Source organism: Malaclemys terrapin, chromosome 1, assembly GCF_027887155.1.
Source record: "Malaclemys terrapin pileata isolate rMalTer1 chromosome 1, rMalTer1.hap1, whole genome shotgun sequence".
Taxonomy (NCBI): Eukaryota; Metazoa; Chordata; order Testudines; family Emydidae; genus Malaclemys; species Malaclemys terrapin.
This window is the reverse complement of record NC_071505.1, coordinates 30221067-30243092: the sequence shown is the minus strand read 5'-3', so window position 1 is coordinate 30243092 and position 22026 is coordinate 30221067. Positions and strand designations below refer to the sequence as shown.

At 40.8% G+C, this 22026-nt stretch overlaps 1 protein-coding gene across 3 annotated transcripts in view; it reads right to left on the bottom strand.

Moving 5' to 3' along the window:
• Positions 1 to 1179: 1179 nt before the first annotated feature.
• Positions 1180 to 22026, bottom strand: part of CPNE8 (copine 8) — a 271698-nt gene continuing 250851 nt past the window's right edge. For all 3 annotated transcript variants that reach the window (XM_054019129.1, XM_054019120.1, XM_054019112.1), the window contains exons 18-20: positions 19806 to 19863; positions 16359 to 16432; positions 1180 to 2959 (exon numbers count right to left, since the gene is read on the bottom strand). In XM_054019129.1, coding sequence (XP_053875104.1) covers positions 2771 to 2959; positions 16359 to 16432; positions 19806 to 19863 — 321 coding nt within the window. In that variant the 3' untranslated portion in view covers positions 1180 to 2770. The remainder of the gene's footprint in view (positions 2960 to 16358; positions 16433 to 19805; positions 19864 to 22026) is intronic.

The window sequence follows — 22026 nt, the reverse complement described above, 5'->3', positions numbered from 1 at the left end:
CGCTTCTGTACACTCAGTGCAGCTCGCAACCGGGTGTCATTGCGCTTCAGGGCAGGGGACAGCAACTCACAAAGTTCCAGGAAAGTTCCCTTCCGCATGCGAAAGTTTCGCAGCCACTGGGATTCATCCCAGACCTGCAGCACTATGCGGTCCCACCACTCAGTGCTTGTTTCCCGTGCCCAGAATCGCCGTTCCACGGCATCAACATGACCCATTGCCATCGTGATGTCCTCGGCGCTGGGTCCCCTGCTTTCTGAGAGGTCTGTGCTACTCTCAGACTTCAGGACATCGCCGCGGTGCCGTAGCCTCCTCGCCTGACTTTTCTGCATCTGCCTCAGGGAAACCTGTATGATAAGCTGCGAGGCGTTGAGAGCGGCCACAACTGCAGCGATGGTCGCAGCGTGCTCCATGCTCGCAGTGCTGTGGCATCCGCGCTGTCAATGACTGGAAAAGTGCGCGAACTGATTTCCCGCCGGCGCTTTCAGGGAGGGAGGGCGGGAGTGATGGACGGATGACGACAGTTACCCAAAAGCACCCTCGACACATTTTGTTACCCAGAAGGCATTGCCGGCTACACCCAGAATTCCAATGGGCAGAGGGGACTGCGGGAACTGTGGGATAGCTGACCACAGTGCACCGCTTCGAATGTCGACGCTTTCACCGTTAGTGTGGACTCACAAAGTCGAATTACTGTCCTTAGTGTGGACACAGACGTTCGACTTTGCAATATCGATTCCAAAAATTCGATGCAAGTAAATTCGAACTACTCTCGTAGTGTAGACAAGGCCTTAGCTATCACATTGGAACAACAGAGGTGCACCATTGTATAATATTAATTTGCTTTAATTACTTGTGAAGTGCTTATTGATACAATGTTTAAAAACATCCTATAAAGAAATGATGGCATGTTTAAAATTAATTTAGAGCATAGAAGGGAAAATAACAATGTAGATTGATACATAGTTTTTATGAAGTTCTCTCCTTAATAGCAGTAGTTGCCAGATATTAAATTTCATTCACGCAACACAAGCCCACTAAAAATCACACATTTTTGTGAAAAAATGTAACTTCATTCTTATGTAAAAACTGGTTTGAAATAAAATTAAAATAATATTTGTTCTTACAAAAAAGTCCTTGTTATGACAGAATAGTTATCTGAAAAAAGTAATATACAATGTGAGATATTAATTTTAAGTTTTAATATATTTCAAAATGGAAGATTCTGCACTTACATAGTTATAGGTCATTGATACTGCAAATATGTTTTTCTGAAAAAAAATCTCTTTTCATGCTTAAAAAAAGTGCCTTACCTTGATACTGTATAGTACGACATATAGAAGTAAGAAACAAAGTAATAAACCAGTTATATGTAAAGAAAACAAAGTCACATTACAAGGTAGTTACAATGATGACACAAAAAATAAAACATTTTTCAGTCTTAACAGAATTTGAAGGCAATTCACAATCATTTCCAGGAATTTTGTGAGATTTAAGGCCATTTATTCTAAATATAATGTATCTTTGACACATATACTCACAATACTGTGAATTTCTTGTAAAAACTGTACATGCAAAACATTTTATAATTAGATACGAACAGGCATATAGTAAAATGTTGGGTTGTTAAATACACAAAACTATTGTGCACAAAGCAATATGGCTGTGCAATTTTAAAATCAGTTAATTCATGAAATATTAGCATCTGTGCACTTCGAATAGTAATGTGATTAGATGACAACAATTGAATCCAAATATTAAGAGCCAGCATCCCTTTGAATGGGCAATCTAGACAATAGGTGACAACTTTACATTTTAAATGGGCGTTAAAACGGTTCATTATAAAAAGTCCGTTGTAATCACTTGAAAATAGTTTTAAGATGCAAAAGTGCTAATGCTATTAAGCAAAGTATGAGATGATTCTACTAAGTTAAGTAAGTCAGCTATGGGACTTGAGGTAATTCTTCTTTAATTACGTTTAGTATGCAAGTTCTAGTCAGCCAGCAAAACCTATTTTAAAAAATGTAAACTTACATAAATTTAGAAATTGGAGTATCTCTGAAAAATACATAACCCCCTTCCTGAGGCTTAGCTTTATTAGTAAGTCAAATACAGTTACAGTATTCACATCTCCAGATTTTATTCTCAAATACTGTTTTAAATTTTGATAGATGAATTGACTACTAAGCACTTACGTGAAGCAATTCAATTATTGAGAAATATGAATGTATTTGTCCTCTTTCTTTAGTTCTGCACTTTTATTTGTCTGGACAATCATTCAAAGAGATATTGCTTCTCCTGTGGCTATAACTATTGTAAGTTAGAAGACACATGATTCAATATTCCAAACTCTTATTCTTAAGAATATTTATAAAAGTATTGAAATTTAAAAAGTAGTAACATGTAAACATTGATACAGAGGAATTGCATTCCTATATATTTATATACACACACGGTAGTCAGGGAGAACAATATCTTCTGAGTTGAAACTGTGACTTGTGCTTTCTCCCAACAAATAAATGAAAAAGTAGCTTTTTCAGTCAGAAAAAAGTAAGACTTGAAGAGAATAGCGTTTTCAGTTGCTCATGCAACCATATTGAGAATTTTGGTATATGAAGAGAATTTGTTTCGATCCAAAAACCTATCACAAGCTACTACTTCATCCAGACAGACAACAGTCTCGATTCACTGGTTCTTTAAAGTGCACCAGTACTGAAGCACTGACTCAGTAGCTCTACATTGTTTGTGGCAAGTGTTAACCATTTTGGAGTAGTCATATCTGAGTCTGTAACACATGAAGAGGAGGTGTGTATGGAGGTGGTGCAGGTGATGGCTTGATTCCTCTGACCCTCATGTAAGAGAGAAACTGGTCTGGGATCTCAGCTAAGACATCTTTAGCAAGTCTGGCCATGCTCAATATATGGTTTCCACTTCTGTCAATGTAATCCCGGAATGGCACAAACTAAAATAAAATAAAAAGATACATTATACATCATATATACCATTGTGCACACGCAAACATATCATATAATATAAAAATTAGGTCTGTCAATCACAGTTAATGCAAGTGATTATTGCAAAACAAACTTGATTAAAAATAGTTGCGATTAATCACAATTTTAATACCACTGTAAAACAATAACAGAATACCAATTTAAATTTATTACAAATATTTTTGGATGTTTTTCTACATTTTCAAATATTTCAATTACAACACAGAATACAAAGTGTACAGTGTTCACTTTATTATTTTTGATTACAAATATTCTCACTGTAAAAACAAACAAAAGAAATGGTATTTTTCACTTCACTTGAGGTAAGTACTGCAGTGCAATCTCTATTGTGAAAGTGCAACTTACAAATGTTGATTTTTTTTTAACATAACTACACTCAAAAAACAAAACAATGTAAAACTTTAGAGCAGTGGTTCTCAACCTATTTATCATTGTGGGCTGCCCCCACTGCCCAGAGACCCCTCCAACAAACTGGAGTCCTGGGTCTGGGAGGCAGCCCAGACCCTGGACCCTGCTGCGCAGGGCTGGGCTGCCGGGGCCCTAGATCCCACCAGGCTGGGCAGCCGGGACCCCGGGCCCTTCCCGGAACCTGCTATGCAGGCTATGGGGCCTTTAGCACACAGCTGGGCTGCAGGTGTGTGCTAATTGGTCCACATGCAGCCTGCAGGTTGAGAACCACTGCTTTAGAGCCTACAAGTCCAATCAGTCCTACTTTTTGTTCAGCTAATCGCTAAGACAAACAATTATGTTTACATTTTCAGGAGATAATGCTGCCAGCTTCTTATTAACAATGTCACCTGATAGTGAGAACAGGTTTTCGCATGGCACTGTTGTAGCTGGCATTGCAAGGTATTTACGTGCCAGATGTGCTAAACATTCAAATGCTTCTTCATGCTTCGACAACCATTCCAGAGGACATGCTTCTATGCTGACGACAGGTTCTACTTGATAATGATCCATAGCAGTGCAGACCGACACATGTTCATTTTCATTATCTGAGTCAGATGCCACCAGCAGAAAGTTGATTTTCTTTTTTTTGGTGGTTCGGGTTCTGTAGTTTCCACATCGGAGTGTTGCTCTTTTAAGACTTCTGAAAGCATGCTCCACACCTCATCCCTCTCCAATTTTTGAAGGCACTTCAGATTCTTAAACCTTTGGTCGAGAGCTGTAGCTATCTTTAGAAATATCACATTGGTAACTTCTTTACATTTTGTCAAAATACTATTATTTATTTATTTTTTTTACAGTGCAAATATTTGCACTAAAAATAATATAAAGTGAACACTGTACCCTTTACATTCTGTGTTGTCATTGAAATCAATATATTTAAAAATGTAGAAAAACATGCAAAATATTTATAATAAATTTAAATTGGTATTCTATCATCTAATAATGCAATTAAAACTGCGATACATCATGACTATTTTTTAAAATCTCACAATTGATTGCGATTATTTTTATTATTTTTTTGACAGCCCTAATAGAAATAAGAGATTTGGAGATAGGAAAGTTTTGTTTTAGATAATTAATAAACTTAAAGCAGCTATCTGCAGGAATGTTAATTTTGCTTCATAATGCATATGTTTAAAAAAGTGAACCAAATTAGTTTAATCAGATAGTAGTAATTATTGCAAGCCTTCCACAACACTTCAAATTTGTCAAGACACTGTTGCCTCAAGCAGATCAATATATCCTCTTCAATGAAAAGGTTTATGGGAAAGAGCATTTCAGCTGTTCCTAATAATCTCTATTGTAATGAGCCATTAATCATTTATACTATGTTTGTGGTATAAATATCAACAACTGTTCCTTTCCTTACTATTTTAGAAAACAATGATATAGTATTGACAACACATGTAGTCTTATATATTAAGTATTTACTATCTCTAATTTGTTTCTGCTGCTTCTAAGATTATCTACTTGACTGATCATTCTCACATCACCCTACTCTTTCTCCTGTCCTGCCCCTTATGCATAGGAAAAACTCCCTATCAAAGTCTGTAAATCTATCACCTTATCTTCCTACAAATGCCTCCTTAGGACTCATTTCTGCCAAGATACCTACAGAATAATTGAAACAGATAATGGCTGCCCAGGTGGAGAGCAATTCTGCATACAGCTAATCTATACAAAACTTGCTCATGTTACTGCTATCCTGTTCATCCTTTTCCGACTCCCCAAATGTGTCACACTCATTTACTGCATCTTGTCTAAGATTCTTTGGGCCATGGATTATCTTTTAGTATATGTGCAAGTTGTGCCTGGTGCAACGGGGCCCTGAGCTGTCCATAATCAGTAGGTGCTACTGTAGTAAAAATTAAGTATTATTAACTTATTTCTAGCTCTAGATTGATTAATGATAATACCTATTTAATTACCATGCCAAAATGTAATAGTTTTGTGCTATTTCCATTTATTACTCCATTTACAAAATGAGGATAGACCCCCTTTCTGTGACAGAAACCCATCCCTGCCATTCATCAGCAGCTCACTGCCCTAGTACTGGGATAACAGCAACTGACATTGGTATTTACTCTCTGTTTTCATCTCTGTTGTAACCTACAAAAGTCACAAATTTATGGGTACTACTTGAGAGCCCTTTTTCAACTTTCCATTTCTGAACACATATTTGTAAGTGGTTACAGGGTGGCATACTTTTCCTGTTGCTTTGTACTTTTCAAACAAAGGGATCCATTCCCCTCACTAAAGTTCTGCAGGGAATGAGGATGGGGAGACACTCAGAATACTTGCAGCTTCCTGGTCCTACACCACCCAGCTCTAGGGTTCATTAGAGCAACTGAGGGGCTTTCTAATTTATATCAGTGGGAACTAGTGTAGTGGAGCATTGCTGCATCCTACCCCAGTCCTCTCTCAACACTACCTATAGACGAGGAGACACTTCTGTCAGAGTTATTGCCAGTAGAGAATTTTTATGCACAACAGGGATTCTCTGGCCCTTTTCAGCCAGAATCCACTGACTTTTTGCTGTCTGAGCAGCACTGAACGAATGGAATGGACTGGACAATCTGGGCTATTAGTTTCATCATACTATATAGGACTTATATCAGGGCACATTTAACTTTCAATTTCCTATATGGGGATGAGCAGAGGCAACAATTCTTTTTCATCCCACAAAAGTAATTCCTTATAAATAATTTTGTGTATTTTCCCCTTATGCATATCCTCTTGATGCAAGAGGATAAGACTTTCCAGAATGCTAGCAGACCAAGGAGAATATATAAGCAGAAAGTGCTTTAAAGAGGACTTTCAAAGGCAATTTCTTCTTTTTAAATAAAAGGGCTTGATTTTTTTTTCTACTTTATTATGTATAAAAGACTGAACATTTTAATAAAATAAATAAATTTGATTTCATTCTATATCTATTTTACATTAGAAATGTAAGAACATAAGAATGGCCATGCCTGGTCAGACCAATGGTCCATCTAGCACAGAATTCTGTCTTCCAACCGTGGCCAGTGCCAGATGCTTCAGGGGAATGAACACAACAGGGCAATTATCGAGTCATCCATCCCATGTCATCTAGTTCCACCATCTAGCAGTCAGAGATTTAGGGACATCCAGAGCATGGGGTTGCATCCCTGATCTTGGCTAATAGCCATTGATGGACCTATCCTCCATGAACTTATCTAATTCTTTTTTGAGCCCAACTATACTTTTGGCATTCACAATGAGTTCTACAGGTTGACTGTGAATTGTGTGAAGTACTGCCTTTTGTGTTTTTAAACCTGCTGCCATTTAATTTCACTGGGTGACCCCAGTGCTTGTGTTATTTGAAAAAGTAAACAACAGTTCCTAGTTCACTTTCTTCTCCATACCTAGGGTGACCAGATGTCCCAATTTTATAGGGACAGTCCTGATTTTGGGGTCTTTTTCTTATATAGGCTATTACCCCCCAGTCCTGTCCTGATTTTTCACACTTGCTGTCTGGTCAACCTATCCACACCATTCATGATTTTATAGACCTCTATCATCAAGTTGTCTCTTTTCTAAGATGAACAGTCCTGGTGTTTTTAATCTCTCCTCATATGGAAGATGTTCCACGCCCCTAATCATTTTGTTGCCCTTCTCTGTACTTTCAAAAAAAGCTGCAATAGAATTGGAGAGAGGGGGCAACCAGAACTGCACACAGTATTCAAGATATGGGTGTACCATGGATTTATATAGTGGCATTATGATATTTTTAATTCATAGATTCATCATAGAATCATCCCTTTCCTAATGGTTCCTGACAGTCCATCAGCTTTTTTGACTCCCACTGCACACTGAGCAAATGTTGGCAAAGAACTATCCACGATGATTCCAAGATTTTCTTTTAAGTGGTAACAGCTAATTTACACCCCATCATTTTGTATGTATATTTGGGATTATATTTTCCAATGTGCATTACTTTGCACTTATTAACATTGAACTGCCATTTTGTTGCCCAGTCACCGAGTTTTGTGAGACCCCTTTGCAACTCTTTGCAGTCAGCTTTGGACTTAACTATCTTGAGTAATTTTGCATCATCTGCCTATTTTGCCACCTCACTGTTCAGTCCCTTTTTCACATAATTTATTAATATGTTGAGCAGCACAGGTCTCAGGACAGATCCATTGGGGGCCCTTTATTTACCTCTCTCCATTGTGAAAACTGACCATTTATTCCTACCCTTCATTTCCTATCTTTTATCCAGTTACTGATCCATCAGAGAACCTTCCCTCTTATCCCATGACTGCTTACTTTCTGAAAGTCCAAGTACACTATATCAACTGGATCACACTTGTACACATGCTTTCTGACACCCTCAAAGAATTCTAACAGATAGGTGAGGCATGATTTCCCTTTACAAAAGTTTGTGTTGACTATTCTCTAACATATTGTGTTCATCTATGTATCTGATCATTCTGTTCCTTACTCTAGTTTCAACCAGTTTTCCTAGTACTGAAGTTAGGCTTACTGGCCTGTAATTGCCAGGATTGCCTCTGGAGCCTTTTTTTAAAAATCAGCATTACATTAGCTATCCTGCAGTCATCTGGTACAGAGGCTGATTTGAGCAATACCAATATATACCACAGTCAGTAGTTCTGCAATTTCATATTTGAGTTCCTTCAGAATGCTTGGGTGATTATCATCTGGTCCTGGTGACTTATTAGTGTTTAATTTATTGATTTGTTTCAAAATCTCCTCTATCAACACATCAATCTGGGACAGTTCCTCAGATTTGTCACCCAAAAAGAATGGCTCAGGTTTGAGATTCTCCCTCACATCTTCTATAGTGAAGACCAATGCAAAGTATTCATTTAGCTTTTCTGCAAGAGCCTTATCTTCCTTGAGTGCTCCTTTAGCACCTCAAACTGCCCTGGAGCCAGGGATCCCAAGGCTACAATCTCCCAGGTAAACTGGCTCACAGGGCTACCTGCTCAGGAGTCGGGCAGCCCAGGAAGTTAGCTAGCTCGGGAGTCTGGAAGTCCCAGGGTTCCTGGCCTCCAGACAGTCTGCATGGCAAGGCTACCCTGGAACAGCAGACCCTCAGTGAAACTGACATTCAGTGACCAGGTGGGTGAGGTAATATCTTTTATTGGACCAACATCTGTCGGTGAAAGAGACAAACTTTCAAAGTTAGAGACAAGCTTTTGAGCCTGTGTAACTTGAAAGCTTGTCTCTTTCATCAATAGAAGTTGGTCCAATAAAAGATATTACCTCACTCACCTTGTGTGTCTAATATCCTGGGACTAACATGGCTACAACAACACTGCAAACAACATTTAGTGACCAGTCAGTTGAACATATTTAATTTTGAAGGCTTACTACTATTTAGCAGAACTTCCCACGCCCCCTTAGAGCAAACTTGTTCTGAGGTTGTCAACCATAAAGTATCTACACTGTCAGGTGGAGAGCCTGGGAGTTGAGACGAAGGAGGTGGCCATGGTCTTGTGAGATCACATCCACATCTCTTAGGAATAGCAGTGGAAGTCTGACCGATAGGGCTAGTAGAGTTGAAAAACAATGTTGACAAGGCTATGCTGGGGCTATTAAAATGAGATGAGTGGAATCTTTCTTGATTTTGGACAAGACTATGGGCAGGAGCAAAACTGGAGGGAAGGCAGATCAGGGTAAGAGGAAAGCATCTGTCAGTGAACCTGGGCTGTGACTCACTTAAGAAACAAAAAAGATGACTTTTTTGTTAGCTCTAGTTGCAAACAGGTCCACTTGGTGAGTTCCCCACAGTTGCAAAATGGACCTAGACATACCTGGGTGAAGAGACCACTCCTGGCGACCTGCAAAACAACTTGATCAGGTGGTCTACTTTGAGCTCCCAGAATGTAAGCAGTTCTCAGGTTGAAGGAACTGGCAATGCAGAAATTCCAAAGGAGGACCGCCTCCTGGCATAACTTTGTCAAATGGTCTCTCCCTTGCTGGTTTACATGGAACATGGCTGCTGTGTTGTCTGTGAGTACCAGCAAGTTCATATGCAGAAGGAATGCCTTCATATGCAGAAGGAATGCCATACGAGATAAATGGATGGCCTGAAGGTTCCTGATATTTATACAGAGCCTTAGGCTCTGAGTCTGAAGGGGACCAAGTGAGCTCCCCAACCTAGATCTGATGCATTTGTGTTTAGAGAGAGTAATTGTTGTGGATAGGCAAAGGGACTATCTTTGCAAACATTTGCAGGTTCTACCAACTAGTCCAGCGAGGACAAGAACTGAGCCGGTACTAGAACTACCATGTCTGTATGTTGACGGGCCAGAGAGGCTAGTCAACCCTGTAGTTCTGAGGTACAGCATGACACATTGCACAACGTAAGTGCAAGCTACCACGTGCCCTAGAAGTTTGAGGCAATTTCGAACAGTGATGACAGGGTGCACTTGTTGATCTAAAGCAAAGACCTGCAATATCTGGAACCTCTGCTCCAACAGGAAAGCCCTGGCCTTTGTAGAATCCAGGACTACCACAAAATCCTTTGAATGGACATCAGGATCAACTTCTTTATATTAATTAGCAGACCCAGTGCATTGAAAGTGGATTGAATAGTGTCTATGCTGGAGATAAGAGATAATCTTATCAACTGTCTTATCTGAAAAGAGCAAGGGACCTTCAAATGGAAGGTCTTGAATGGTTTGTTGCACCTCTGAGGGAAGACCTGATGACTGCAATCTATATGAACACTGCATACTGATGGTGGGGAAGCCAAAGATCAAGCTGCAGAGTCTGCAGCATCCAGGCTCGCTTTCAAGTGAACTTCATTTCACAGCAGCTAACTCCTGCTTTACCTCATCAAGGAGCTTCTCTTTGAATTTCAGGATATTATCTCACAGGTTTAAATCTTATCTCAGCAGAGTCTGCTGGTTCATAATCCCAAGCTGTAAACCTTCTGTGGAATAAAGCTGAAGGGAAGTGGTTATAAAAGTACTCAAATCCCTGTGAATGGACATATCATCTTTCCACCCTTTTAGCAGTGGGAGGCAGGGAAGATGGGTTTGCCATAAAACTTTGGAAGGTTCCAGGATAGACTCATTAATAGGGAGAGCAGCCCTAGAGAGCCTCCTGCAGAGGCGAAAATGTCCATGAGCCTGTGTGACCTTCCTTGCACCTCTTTTGGTTAGACAGCCAGAGCTGCAGCCATCTTCCTCAACAAGTCTTGATATGAGCCCTGACATCATCAGGAGGGGAAGAAGTAGACTCAGTCACTAATGCCCCATCAGGAGAAGAAGATGAAGAGGCTAAGGGTTGTTGAGGCGGTCCTCCCTCCAACTCATCCACAGGAAAGTCCTGAGTGCATGGTTCCCTCTGCATAGTACCAATCCCGGTACCGGGGGGGAAAGACTGTGACCTTACTGCAGACGCTCCCAGTGCCTAGCTGACGTAGAAGAGCAGGAAGGAAGGGAGTGGAGAACCTCTAGGATGTGGACGGAAGCCCCACAGGATCCAAAAGGGCCACTGATATGGAGGCAGGACCCAGCTATGTGCAGGTCATTGGTAATTAAAGGGCTAAGGCTGTGGCTGGTACCATGGCGGGCATGTTCGTGTTGAGACACATATGATCCGATCTGAGTCTGTTGAAGAGTTTGGTTCCTGAGGCCGTGGTGGAGTTGACACTGTCAGTGTCAGGGAGACTGGCTCCAAGTCTGGAGATGTGGGTACTGGCGAGAATGTTGCTGGCTTCCCTCTACATGGAATCTATGGAGAGAAGCTGCAACTGTAGAAGTCACCTGTACTGAACAGTACACTGGGGTTGGAGCCGGGACTGTGGAAGCGTGCATTTCTTCCAATCCCAGCACTGAGTGAGATTCCTGAATAGCAGGGGAAACTGGTATCGACAGGTTAAGCAACACTCTGGCTGCCTCCAAAGTCTCAGGTGCAAACTGCACTGGAAAGGGCTCCCGAGTTTGAGGTACTGAAAGGTGCACTGATCCCTCAGGGATTGGTCTCAATGGACCCATCTTGGGCTCTGGAGTCAGCACTCCATCCTGGCTTATTGACTATGACTGGAGGTGCCTCTTCTTTGAGTGCACCTCCAAGTCCTAACCTCGGCTTGGTGCCTTCACTGTAGACTTCGAAGGCCCCATTACTCAGTGTTTGGGAAACTTATGTTTTCTCTTCTTGGGTACCTGTGACTAGGCTCTGCCTCTGGACTCAGAACAGGGCGAGCACTTCTAGCTGAATTGGACATGCTCAGTACCCGTTCTGAGCGGGAAGGTTCCCATTGTGGATGAAGTGCAAACTGCATAAGTAGGTACTTGAGTCTTGTCCTTTTCTGATCAAGGTTTGAATCCCCTACAAATGTTACATTTGTCACTCACATGCGCCTTTCCCAGATACTTAAGGCACCTGAGGTGTGGGTCACTCACAGGCATAGACTTGTTACATGAGTGACAGGCCTTGAAGCCAGGAGAATAAGGTGTGTAGTCTAGTACAGCCTGGTACCCAACTGGAAACTGTTAGTAATTTTCTATAATAGGATTATCTTAAACTTATTCTTATATCTAAATCTATACAAATACATTATATTAGACTAAAAACTAACTCTACAGGTGCTACTGAGGTAAGACTTGCAGATGCAAAGATTGGAACTCCAACAATCATCACTGGTGGAAGGAAGGAACTGAGGGGCGTCAGGGGCACCGGAGGAGGCTCACACTGCCCCAACAGGTACTGCTGAGGAAAAAATCTCTGACAACTGTGCATGAGGCGTGTACATACCTACGGAGGAATGGACGTGTACAATGTACTTGACTCAAAGAAGAAAGCTTTGTTACTTTCACATAGATTCATAGATTCTAGGACTGGAAGGGACCTCGAGAGGTCATCGAGTCCAGTCCCCTGCCCGCATGGCAGGACCAAATACTGTCTAGACCATCCCTGATAGACATTTATCTAACCTACTCTTAAATATCTCCAGAGATGGAGATTCCACAACCTCCCTAGGCAATTTATTCCAGTGTTTAACCACCCTGACAGTTAGGAACTTTTTCCTAATGTCCAACCTAGACCTCCCTTGCTGCAGTTTAAGCCCATTGCTTCTTGTTCTATCCTTAGAGGCTAAGGTGAACAAGTTTCCTCCCTCCTCCTTATGACACCCTTTTAGATACTTGAAATGTATAGTTAGGGTACCTATCAATTTCGTGGCTGTGAAAAATGTGCCACGGACCGTGAAATAAGCCCTTCGTTGTGAAATCCAATCTCCCCTTGTTCCTAGGGGCGCCCCCGCAAAGGGGGCTCCTAGCTCCAGCTGGGCTGGGGAGGGACAGGACTTGTCCATCCCCTGTGCAGCCGCTCTGTGGCAGCGGGGAAACCAGACCCACCTCTGGGTACCTCCCCCTGCTGCAGGACACTCTGGGACTGAGCAACACCCCCAGAGATTCCTGCAGCTGGAGGCGGCTTGTGGAGTTGGATCTGATCTTCCCTGTGCTACTGGGAGTTCCCCACCAAAGGGGGCTCCTAGCTCTGGCTGGACTGGAGGAGGGACAGGACTTGCTCTTTCCCTGCAGGGCTGCTCTTGGGTATCTCTCCTGGCTGCAGATAGCTCTGCACCTCTTCCTCCCCACTTGCTTCCTGTCCCCCTCCCTTTGCAGCTGCCTGGGGAGGGGACGTTGTTCAGGGAACTCCCCGCCCCCCCACTTCCTGGTGAAATTATTAGCTTATTTCAAGAAAAATAAAAAGTGAGTCACTTGACAGAATTTTTTGATTGACACTTTACAGCAGCAAATCGCACATAGGGCTCAACTCATTGATTAGTAGATATGGACATTAGGGAGGTTTTGTAGTGGTCTCAACTGACTGTCTACGAGAAGACACATGCAACTACTGTAAAATGAGTGTCCAAAGTAAATAAAAAATTATTACTGCAGCGGATCGAGTGAAAGAATTAGGAAGCCAAACTCTACATGCCAATGGTGACAAACTATTTTGTACAAGCTGCAATGTTTCATTGGCTCACACATGTTGGGCAACAGTTCAGCGCCAATTAGACTCGGAAACCCATCAAAGCAGAAAGAGAGCTGCAGAGAGTGAATTGTTGGTAAATGAAAAGTTAAAAAACAAAAAACAAATTTCTTCTCTTTTTAAGAAGATGACAGAACTCCGAGATCTGTCATTTAGCAAGAATGGAACTTGTGGATGGATTGGCAAGTGCTAATATACCATTGAAAAAACCTGATCACCCAAAGCTGTATGAATTCATTCAACAGAATGTACAAAATGCGATTGCTTACCAAGTGCTAATAGGCTGCAACAGAACTACCTTCCAAAGGTTTTTGCTACACATTTTGAGGAGATGAAGTCTCCAATTAACTCATGTGAGTCTTTTGTAATTATTTTGGATGAGTCCACAGATGAGGAAGACAATTATGTACTGCATGTTCTGTTTGATTTTATTTCTGACAAGGCCAAAGATGTACAGACAGGAAAGCTAACAGTGTTCGCCGACTGCATTTATTTGGATGCTGTTAACTACACTAGTTTCTCAAGCAATAATTAAAAGTTTTTAAATATAGTGCGAACTCAGACAAAACATCTGCTTTCATAAGCGACAATAAGAAGAACAGGAGTACTTGTGGCACCTTAGAGACTAACAAATTTATTAGAGCATAAGCTTTCGTGGACTACAGCCCACTTCTTAGGATGCATGCAACTTACATGATGAAATCTTTCAAATCGGTTCTCCAAGGTCTAATGCTGTCCATATTAGATGTAATGCGCATATAATTTCTCTTTTCAGTGAGCTGTGAGTTTGGTAAAGTTGATAAACTGGTCAAGTACAGTAAAAAGATGTTTAAACTTTGCCCTAGCCACAAACTTCAATACAGGCAGCACATTGCAAACACGACTGAAATGATTGAAATTGGAGAACAAAAAATTGCACTTTCTGCAGTGCCAGTAATTACTCGTTGGAATTCCTGGTTTCGGGCTGTACAGTACCATGCAGCTCACCTGAAGTACTACTCTGAGTTTGTCTCAGAAGAGCTGACAGTGACACCGAAAACACAGGTTTTAACAGAACGTCAACCCTTCTAAACGATGCTCAGCTCAATGAGGAAGTTCAGTTTGTTGCCAAAAATGCCACAGGACTCATGGACTTAATCACTTGGTTTGATTCTCAACATGTCACAATCCACTAAGTATACAACCAAGTAATGGATGTACTGTTCTGGGCTGAAGCACAGTCAAATGAAAATCACGCTGATACTGCTGAGTTAAATGCCAGTGATCAGCAGATGTTTTCTTGCATGGCAATTCTACTCAGACAATTCTACTACTATGGGGAAGAGTCTAGCAATGTAGCAAAAATGGCTCAAAAGTTTCAACAACCTGCAGCAGGGTTCCTAAAAGCAGTGCATATTTTTGACCCTGCAAAAATGCACCTGATGCTAGTAGATTTAACTTTGCTTAATGCAATTCCTGGCTTTGATAAAACTGTAGGCAGGAGCTGCCTGCTTACAAAAATATTGTAAAAGAAGGGGTGTGTAGTTTGCCTGTACTACAATTTTGAAACTCAGCAGAAGGTAGAATCCCCTATCTTGCAAGGCTAGTTCGGCACTGTCGGACAATTCCAACGAACTCCATGGATGCAGAGAGAGCAGTGTTTAAACAAGGACAGGTGGTTTCAGCACAGAGACAGGGAATGAAGAAAGGCACGGTTGCTGGATGCTCCATGCTGACATTCAATTAATGACATTTGAAACAAGAACTTTTTTTGCCACGTGTTTTTGTTAACTTAAGTCTGTGGCTCAAGTTTGAGGCTACCAATTGAGATCACTACCCTACAAAACTGTCTCAGATGCCCGTATCTACCAATCAGGGAGTTGAGTCCTTAGTGTTGTTTGTTGCTGCAAAGTGTCTATCAATAAATCCTATCAGGTTCACATGAGCTTTCTTTATTTTATTGAAACACACTAATAAATTGCATCTGCAACGGGGGGCACACCCTGTACAGTGACCCCTCCCCCTGCGGTTGCAGGGCAATGGGGGCAAGCAGTGTGTGTGTTAGGGTGGGGAGTGCGGAGCTTTTTGCAGCTGGGAGAGGTACCCAAGAGCAGACATGCAGAGGAAGAGCAAGTCTTGTCCCTCCCAAGCTGGCCAAGACTAGCCGCTAGGAGCCCCTGGCTGGGGCACTCCCAGCAGCCCGGGGGAGATCAGACCCACGTCCACCTACAGGAACCTCCTGCAGCTGCAGGAGGTTGCTGTCTTCAGAGTCCAGCTCTGAAGTCAGCACAGAAATGAGGGTGACAATCTTATAACCCCCCCCATAACAGGTTTGTGACCCCCAACCCACAATCTCCTTTTGGGTCAGGACCCCCACAGATACAACACCGTGAAATTTCAGATTTAAATATCTGAAAACATGAAATTTACCAATTTTCAAATCCTATGGCCATGAAATTGACCATAATGGACAATGAATTTGGTAGGGCCCTATGTATAGTGTTACAGAGTCCAAGTTTGACTTCTGTTTGTCTTTAAAGATGAGTAAGGAATGAGTATTCATTCCTAGGGAAGTGTTCCCTGTTAATCAGAAAAAAAGCGGAAAGACAAACGTTAGTACAATACTATATTGTGAGGCTAAAACAGATAAAAGGTCATTATTAATTCTAATGTATCATGTAGTTACTCAGACTTGCTTGTCTTGATTTAATCTCTAAATAATAACTGAATTATTAACATGAATTACGATACTAGGTGGTGCATACTTGTTTTGAACACTTTGTTCAATAGGAAACCCATTATCAGCTAATATCTAATGCATTCTTAAATTTTATATATCAATATTCCTAGTACATACAAAATACTTCAATTTGAACTATGTTTACTTTTATCAATGCACATTAATAATAATTTTTCTCTCACCTGTACAATATCCCTTTCTGCATATTTTCCTCTTGAGGAGACTCTGACTACATCACCATCCAATTCTTCCATAGCTTAAAAAAAAAAAAAAAAAAAAAAAAAGAAGGTAGTTTATCCACTTGCCATTTCAAGCCACCCAACAAAACTATGTTATCAAAAAGAAACTTTAGATCCTTCTGAACCCAGAGCAACAAAAAGCCTTCCTTTCTATTAATTTAAGGCATCTCTTAAGATCCAACTTTATACAAAATGTATCAGGAACAACAGTTAATTTGCACCCTCCTACCATTCACAGAACAATCAGTTTCTTGTATTTATAATGTTATTTACTTCTTTAGCACAAAATAAATGGTACGGAAAGCCAGTACAACACTTTTTGGATAATTTAAATCCTACCTCACTCTAGAGCTGTAATCTATAAACTGGAGTAGCAGTAACTTGGAAACAGCACTGTAGCCTTATACCCAGATTTGAGTGTGGGACTCTCTTCTAACCCCCATTCCTTCAGTTAACTGCACTTTATCAGTAAAATAAATTTCACAACTATTCTCAATTTCTCCCCAGGTAAAGAAACCTTTTTCCTTAGCCTTTGACATCTTTTGGTATGGCATGAGGCAGGAGTGATTCAAACTTGCATCTGGAAATGTAATGACTGTCACTGTCTAGTAGTAACAAACTCTTGAAGATTATGATAATAAATGGATCATGTAACACTTTAGGTAAGGAATTTGTTCAGTGTTTACATAATTTTTTTAATTTGACAGGGCATAACTGATTTGCATGTGAATATCTACAGCACATTAATAAACAATCATACCCCAACAGGTATAGAACTAGAAAAACTAAAGTGATTTTCTATTCTAAAAAGTGACTAAAAATGACACCACATTTTTATGGTCTCTCAATGATTTCGAGAGCGAATGTGCTTAGTTTACAAGTAAATTTTTTTCTCCCCAGGAACTTAACCTGGAATATAAATAGAAGTTTGATTTTTTTTTCTTTCTTGTGCATCAGAACCAGTAATAAGAGTTCTGCAGGTCAAAATCTGCTCTAAGTGACACCTGTGCAATCCATTGCCTCCGATTCCTCAGACATTCATTTTTTCCATCAGTTTCACTGCTGAGGCTATCACTGCTGTATATATCACCTGAAGCTTAGCTAATAACAAAACTGAAGTAGAAATATCATAAGTGATTAGTACTATGACCCAGCACAGAAGAAAATCATTTACAAAAAGGATCTAAAGTCTAGGAAGATTAGAAGTTTTTTGCCTTCAACTATAAGTTACTTTTTTTTGTAAACTATTTCGAGAAGACATCAGAAAGTGTTGTGATCTTTGTGCTACCCACTGAATTGAGCTCCAAGTTAGAGTTTTGTGGTATCACATCTATTCTATGTAGATGGATTGAAAAAACTGATTCAAAGCTAATTGTACAAGTGTTCTATTTTGAATGAGATGCACCATATTCTGAAGTCTTTAAAATGCTCAACTTTCTGGCTATAATTTGGTTTGCAAGTTGTTCTATCTAAAACTGGTTGAAAGGAAATGTTCTATTCTTCAAACCTGAAATGTCTTACAAAAGCAAGTCCAGTTCAATGAACTTTTGCTCATTCACAGACAGTGTTCTGTTGAACCTTGCAAGGTTCCCTACCAACTCACCTAGTGGGTTGCTGGGGACCGTGGGCTTCTAGAGACAAGGCTCCAGGAGAAGCCTACCATGTAGACTGCTGCCCTGGGACTCGGGACCCTGGTCTTCCAGGGACTATAGCAACAAAGCAGCCCCACCATGCAGACTGCCCCAGGACCAGGGAACCTGGGCTTCCAGGTTCTGTGGCTCTGAGGCAGACCTACCCTGTGGACTGCCCCACAGCTTCCAGAATCCGCAGCTCCACCATATGGACTGTCCTGGGACCAAGGATTCCCAGCTACCAGGGTCTGTGGTAGCCTTACCACATGGACTTCTGTGGAGCTGGAAGCCTGGAAACCTAGAGGCTCTTCACCCCTGGCTGCTGAGCTGAGATGTCCTAGAGTGGGCTCCCAGGATCTGTGGCAGCCTTGCCACGTGGACTGCCCTGGGCCCTGGACTCAGGGCTTCCGGATGCCTGGGCTAGCTGGCTCCCTGTGCTGCCCAAATCCCAAGTGGGCAGCCTAGGGAGCCAGCTGGCCGAGGTGTCTGGAAGCCTTGGGATCTGCAGCCTGGGCAGTCTGTGTAGTGTGTCTGCCCCAGAGCCATAGACTCTGGGAGCCCAGCAGTTACTGACTGAAACTGACATTCTTGTAAATTCCACGGCTGATGATAATGGTGAAACTGATAGAGTCAATCTCAGTCAGAGCTGCTGGTCTTGGGGGACATATTTTGTTTGGGAAACACCATGTGCTGGTGTTTCCAGTGTTTTTTGGGGATTTCTGATTCATGAGAAATTTTGAAAATTTTTGATTTTGGTCTGATTTGAAATTAATCCCATCTCTGAAATATCAATTTCTCCCTAACTAGAAAACCCAAGTTTTGGACAGCTCTAGGTTTATCCTCTGATCAGCCCACTCCATTGGATTATCATTTTTTACTCATAGCTGTAAATTTTATTTAAGTTTGAGGGTTCTGTTTGAGAGAACTGCCTGTAGTTCTGTAACTGATTCCCAAGTTCTTTTCTGGGGAGAAAATGCTCTGGAGAGTCATTTGCTGGCTAGTTAAAAGCAGAAGATTTATAGGAGTGTCTTGTTTTCCACTCTCCCCCTCCCCCATGTTCAGGAACTCTGAATGAAGACAAATACTTAGTTTCCTCCAGTTCAGGACAGAAAGCTGCTCCCTCTCCTAGCAGAATTGCCTATCAGTGCTCTGCTACAATACATCCTCCTTTTAAAGTTGGTCTAATCCCCAGCCCCACCTAATATCAGGAAGCCCTTTTCAAGATTCATAGCAAATTTTGCATTAGTGATTAAAAGAAAATATAAAAATGTGTAATGTTTCCTGTTAGTTCACATGTGGACAATCAGGTATTCATCATTGCCATATGTTTAGTAAGGTGCATGGGGATTGCAACTCCTGCAGGGCATGATGGTATCAGGCATATAGTCAATGCTACAAGCCATCTGAAACTGCACAAATAACTAAGTATCTGTTCAGCAAAACTTCTTGAGCATATCCTACCCACTTCTCTGCTTTTTTCTTTTTACATAACAGATTGTGGAGCATTATAAATGAAGAGCCCATATATGGTTTTGTGAACTGAACAGGTGTCCTCAGGGGCAAAATAACTCCACATGCAGGCTTGTAAGCATGTTGAGCTATCAATCATCAAGTCAGCTGGAAACTTCAACATTGTTCATAGCTTGTTCTATATTATGCTGTTCTTTAAAAAGCACAGAATTTATCTGAAGAGCCATATATTATTGAAATAGAAGGGCTAAGCAATTTAGGAAAAACATATTGATACCAGAACACTTACCATCAAACTCTGCTGGTCCAACTCCTACTATAATTATTGACATTGGAAGCTTTGATGCCTTCAAAACAGGAAGAAAACAGATTTAATACACAGTATAATCTGCAAATATTATGCTGGACTTGAAAGATAATTGGATTAAAAACATGTACAGCTCCTTATATTGTGAGGAGGAAAGGAAAAAATACCAAAGAAAAATACATGTAAGTTGTCTGCTCTAAGTTATATAAAAATCTTGGATGAAGATAGTACGAAAGTTGATCATTTTGTTCTTTTGAGTTTTGGTTTGTTATTTCCCCATAATTTGTCTTTTTATGATGCATATAAAATTAAAAATATGATTAAATGCAACAAACTCTATTAAGGCATATTAAGAGTGCACAACTAAAATTCCTATAGCAGTTTATTAATCAATGCAAATAAGAGTTGCAAATGGGCATCTAATGGCAGAACCTGATGCTTAATTAACACACAGTAAAGTACACAGAATTTCAAGATATCATATATCTATCTGGAAGCCAGTAACTTAATTTTCTTTGCACATGTACTATTTCTATTCTTGAAGCCTCTCAGAAATAAGACTTTACATTTCTTCCATAAAATAAATATTAATTAAAATTAATTAGCCAGGAAACTGAGAAAAAAGAAAATAGGATGAGTAACGTAAAATAAAATTGTTAAAGGTAAATCTTTTAAAAGGAATAGATACTTCAAGATTTGTATTCTATAAAATCAGATAGATGATATACCGCTTTATGTGAATAAAATATTTGTAAATTCACAAAGGCAATGTCATAAATATTTTAGGCTTCCTTTCCCTGATGGCAGCACAAAACATCTGCAAGTTTAAGGAAATGTTCTGGAATTAGCTGCCTGGAGCATGAAGACAATTAAAATCCATCAAGCAAATGTCAGAACTGACAACTGTTCCTTACTGGGATATACTGCTAAACTCTGAAATCTTTGAAGTCATTCTAAGCAAACCTGTATATTGGCCAAAATCATACATGTACAATTTCACATACACCTCTACCCAGATATAACGCTGTCCTCGGGAGCCAAAAAATCTTATACATTGTAGGTTAAACCGCGTCATATCGAACTTGCTTTGATCTGCCAGAGTGCACAGCCCCGCTGCCCCCCGGAGCACTGCTTTACCATGTTATATCTGAATTCATGTTATATCGCGGTAGAGGTGTAATAGCAATTGTAGGGAAGCAAGTTGTTTTTGAAACACACATACTTTTCTTTTTATATATTCCATCTGTATTTGTCACTTTTGATATTTTATAATGCTGTCCATGAGCTAATTTACTTGAGCAAGAAAATATGAGACAAATTTAATACTAACACAGCAGACAACTCCTGAAAACAGACAAATTTGCCTTAAATTACTCCCTCTGAAATGGACTTTTTTTTATAATATAGATCATGTCAAATGAAATTATACCTAATATGGTATACAGTTAAGATTCCAGGAAATGACTCCAGTTACAGTGTAATTATAACATGTAATCCAGGTAGTTAACCTTCTGGTTATAGTACACCTCTACCCAGATATAACACGAATTTGGATATAACGCGGTAAAGCAGCACTCTAGGGGGGCAGGACTGTGCACTCTGGTGGATCAAAGCAAGTTTGCTATAACACGGTTTCACCTATAATGCGGTAAGATTTTTTGGCTTGGGGTGCCCCTGCCTGCACCCCAAACCCCTCCATCCCTGGCCCCACCTCAGATCCTTCACCCTTGCACCCCAACCCTCTGTCCCAGCCCTGAACCCCCTCCAAACCTCTGGGCCCCACTCCTGCCACACATCATCTCCTTAGGTGCACATAACAAATTTCATTCCGCACATGGATGTAAAAAATTAAAGGGAACATTGGGGGAGGGTCAACAGAATTTAAGATTTTTTCAGATGTTGACACACTGGAGGACCCAGTGTCTCAGATGAATGAGGCGTTATAAATTAGTGGAGGATGGCCGTCATGTGCCTGGATTGAGGAATGGAACAAGTACATCTGGGAATTAGCTTGAAAGAGTGAGAGGAAACCAATGCAGCTGCATCAGCCAGAGAAAGAGTTCAGGTATCTGAAAGGGCACTGATGAGCAAGTGGGCTCTAGGGCATCCAGGGGCAATTCCTGGACTTGGGGCTAAGAATCTGGTACAGGAGAAGGCTCCCTGAGACCTAGTGTTCATATCTGGTGACCCCTGTAAGTACCAA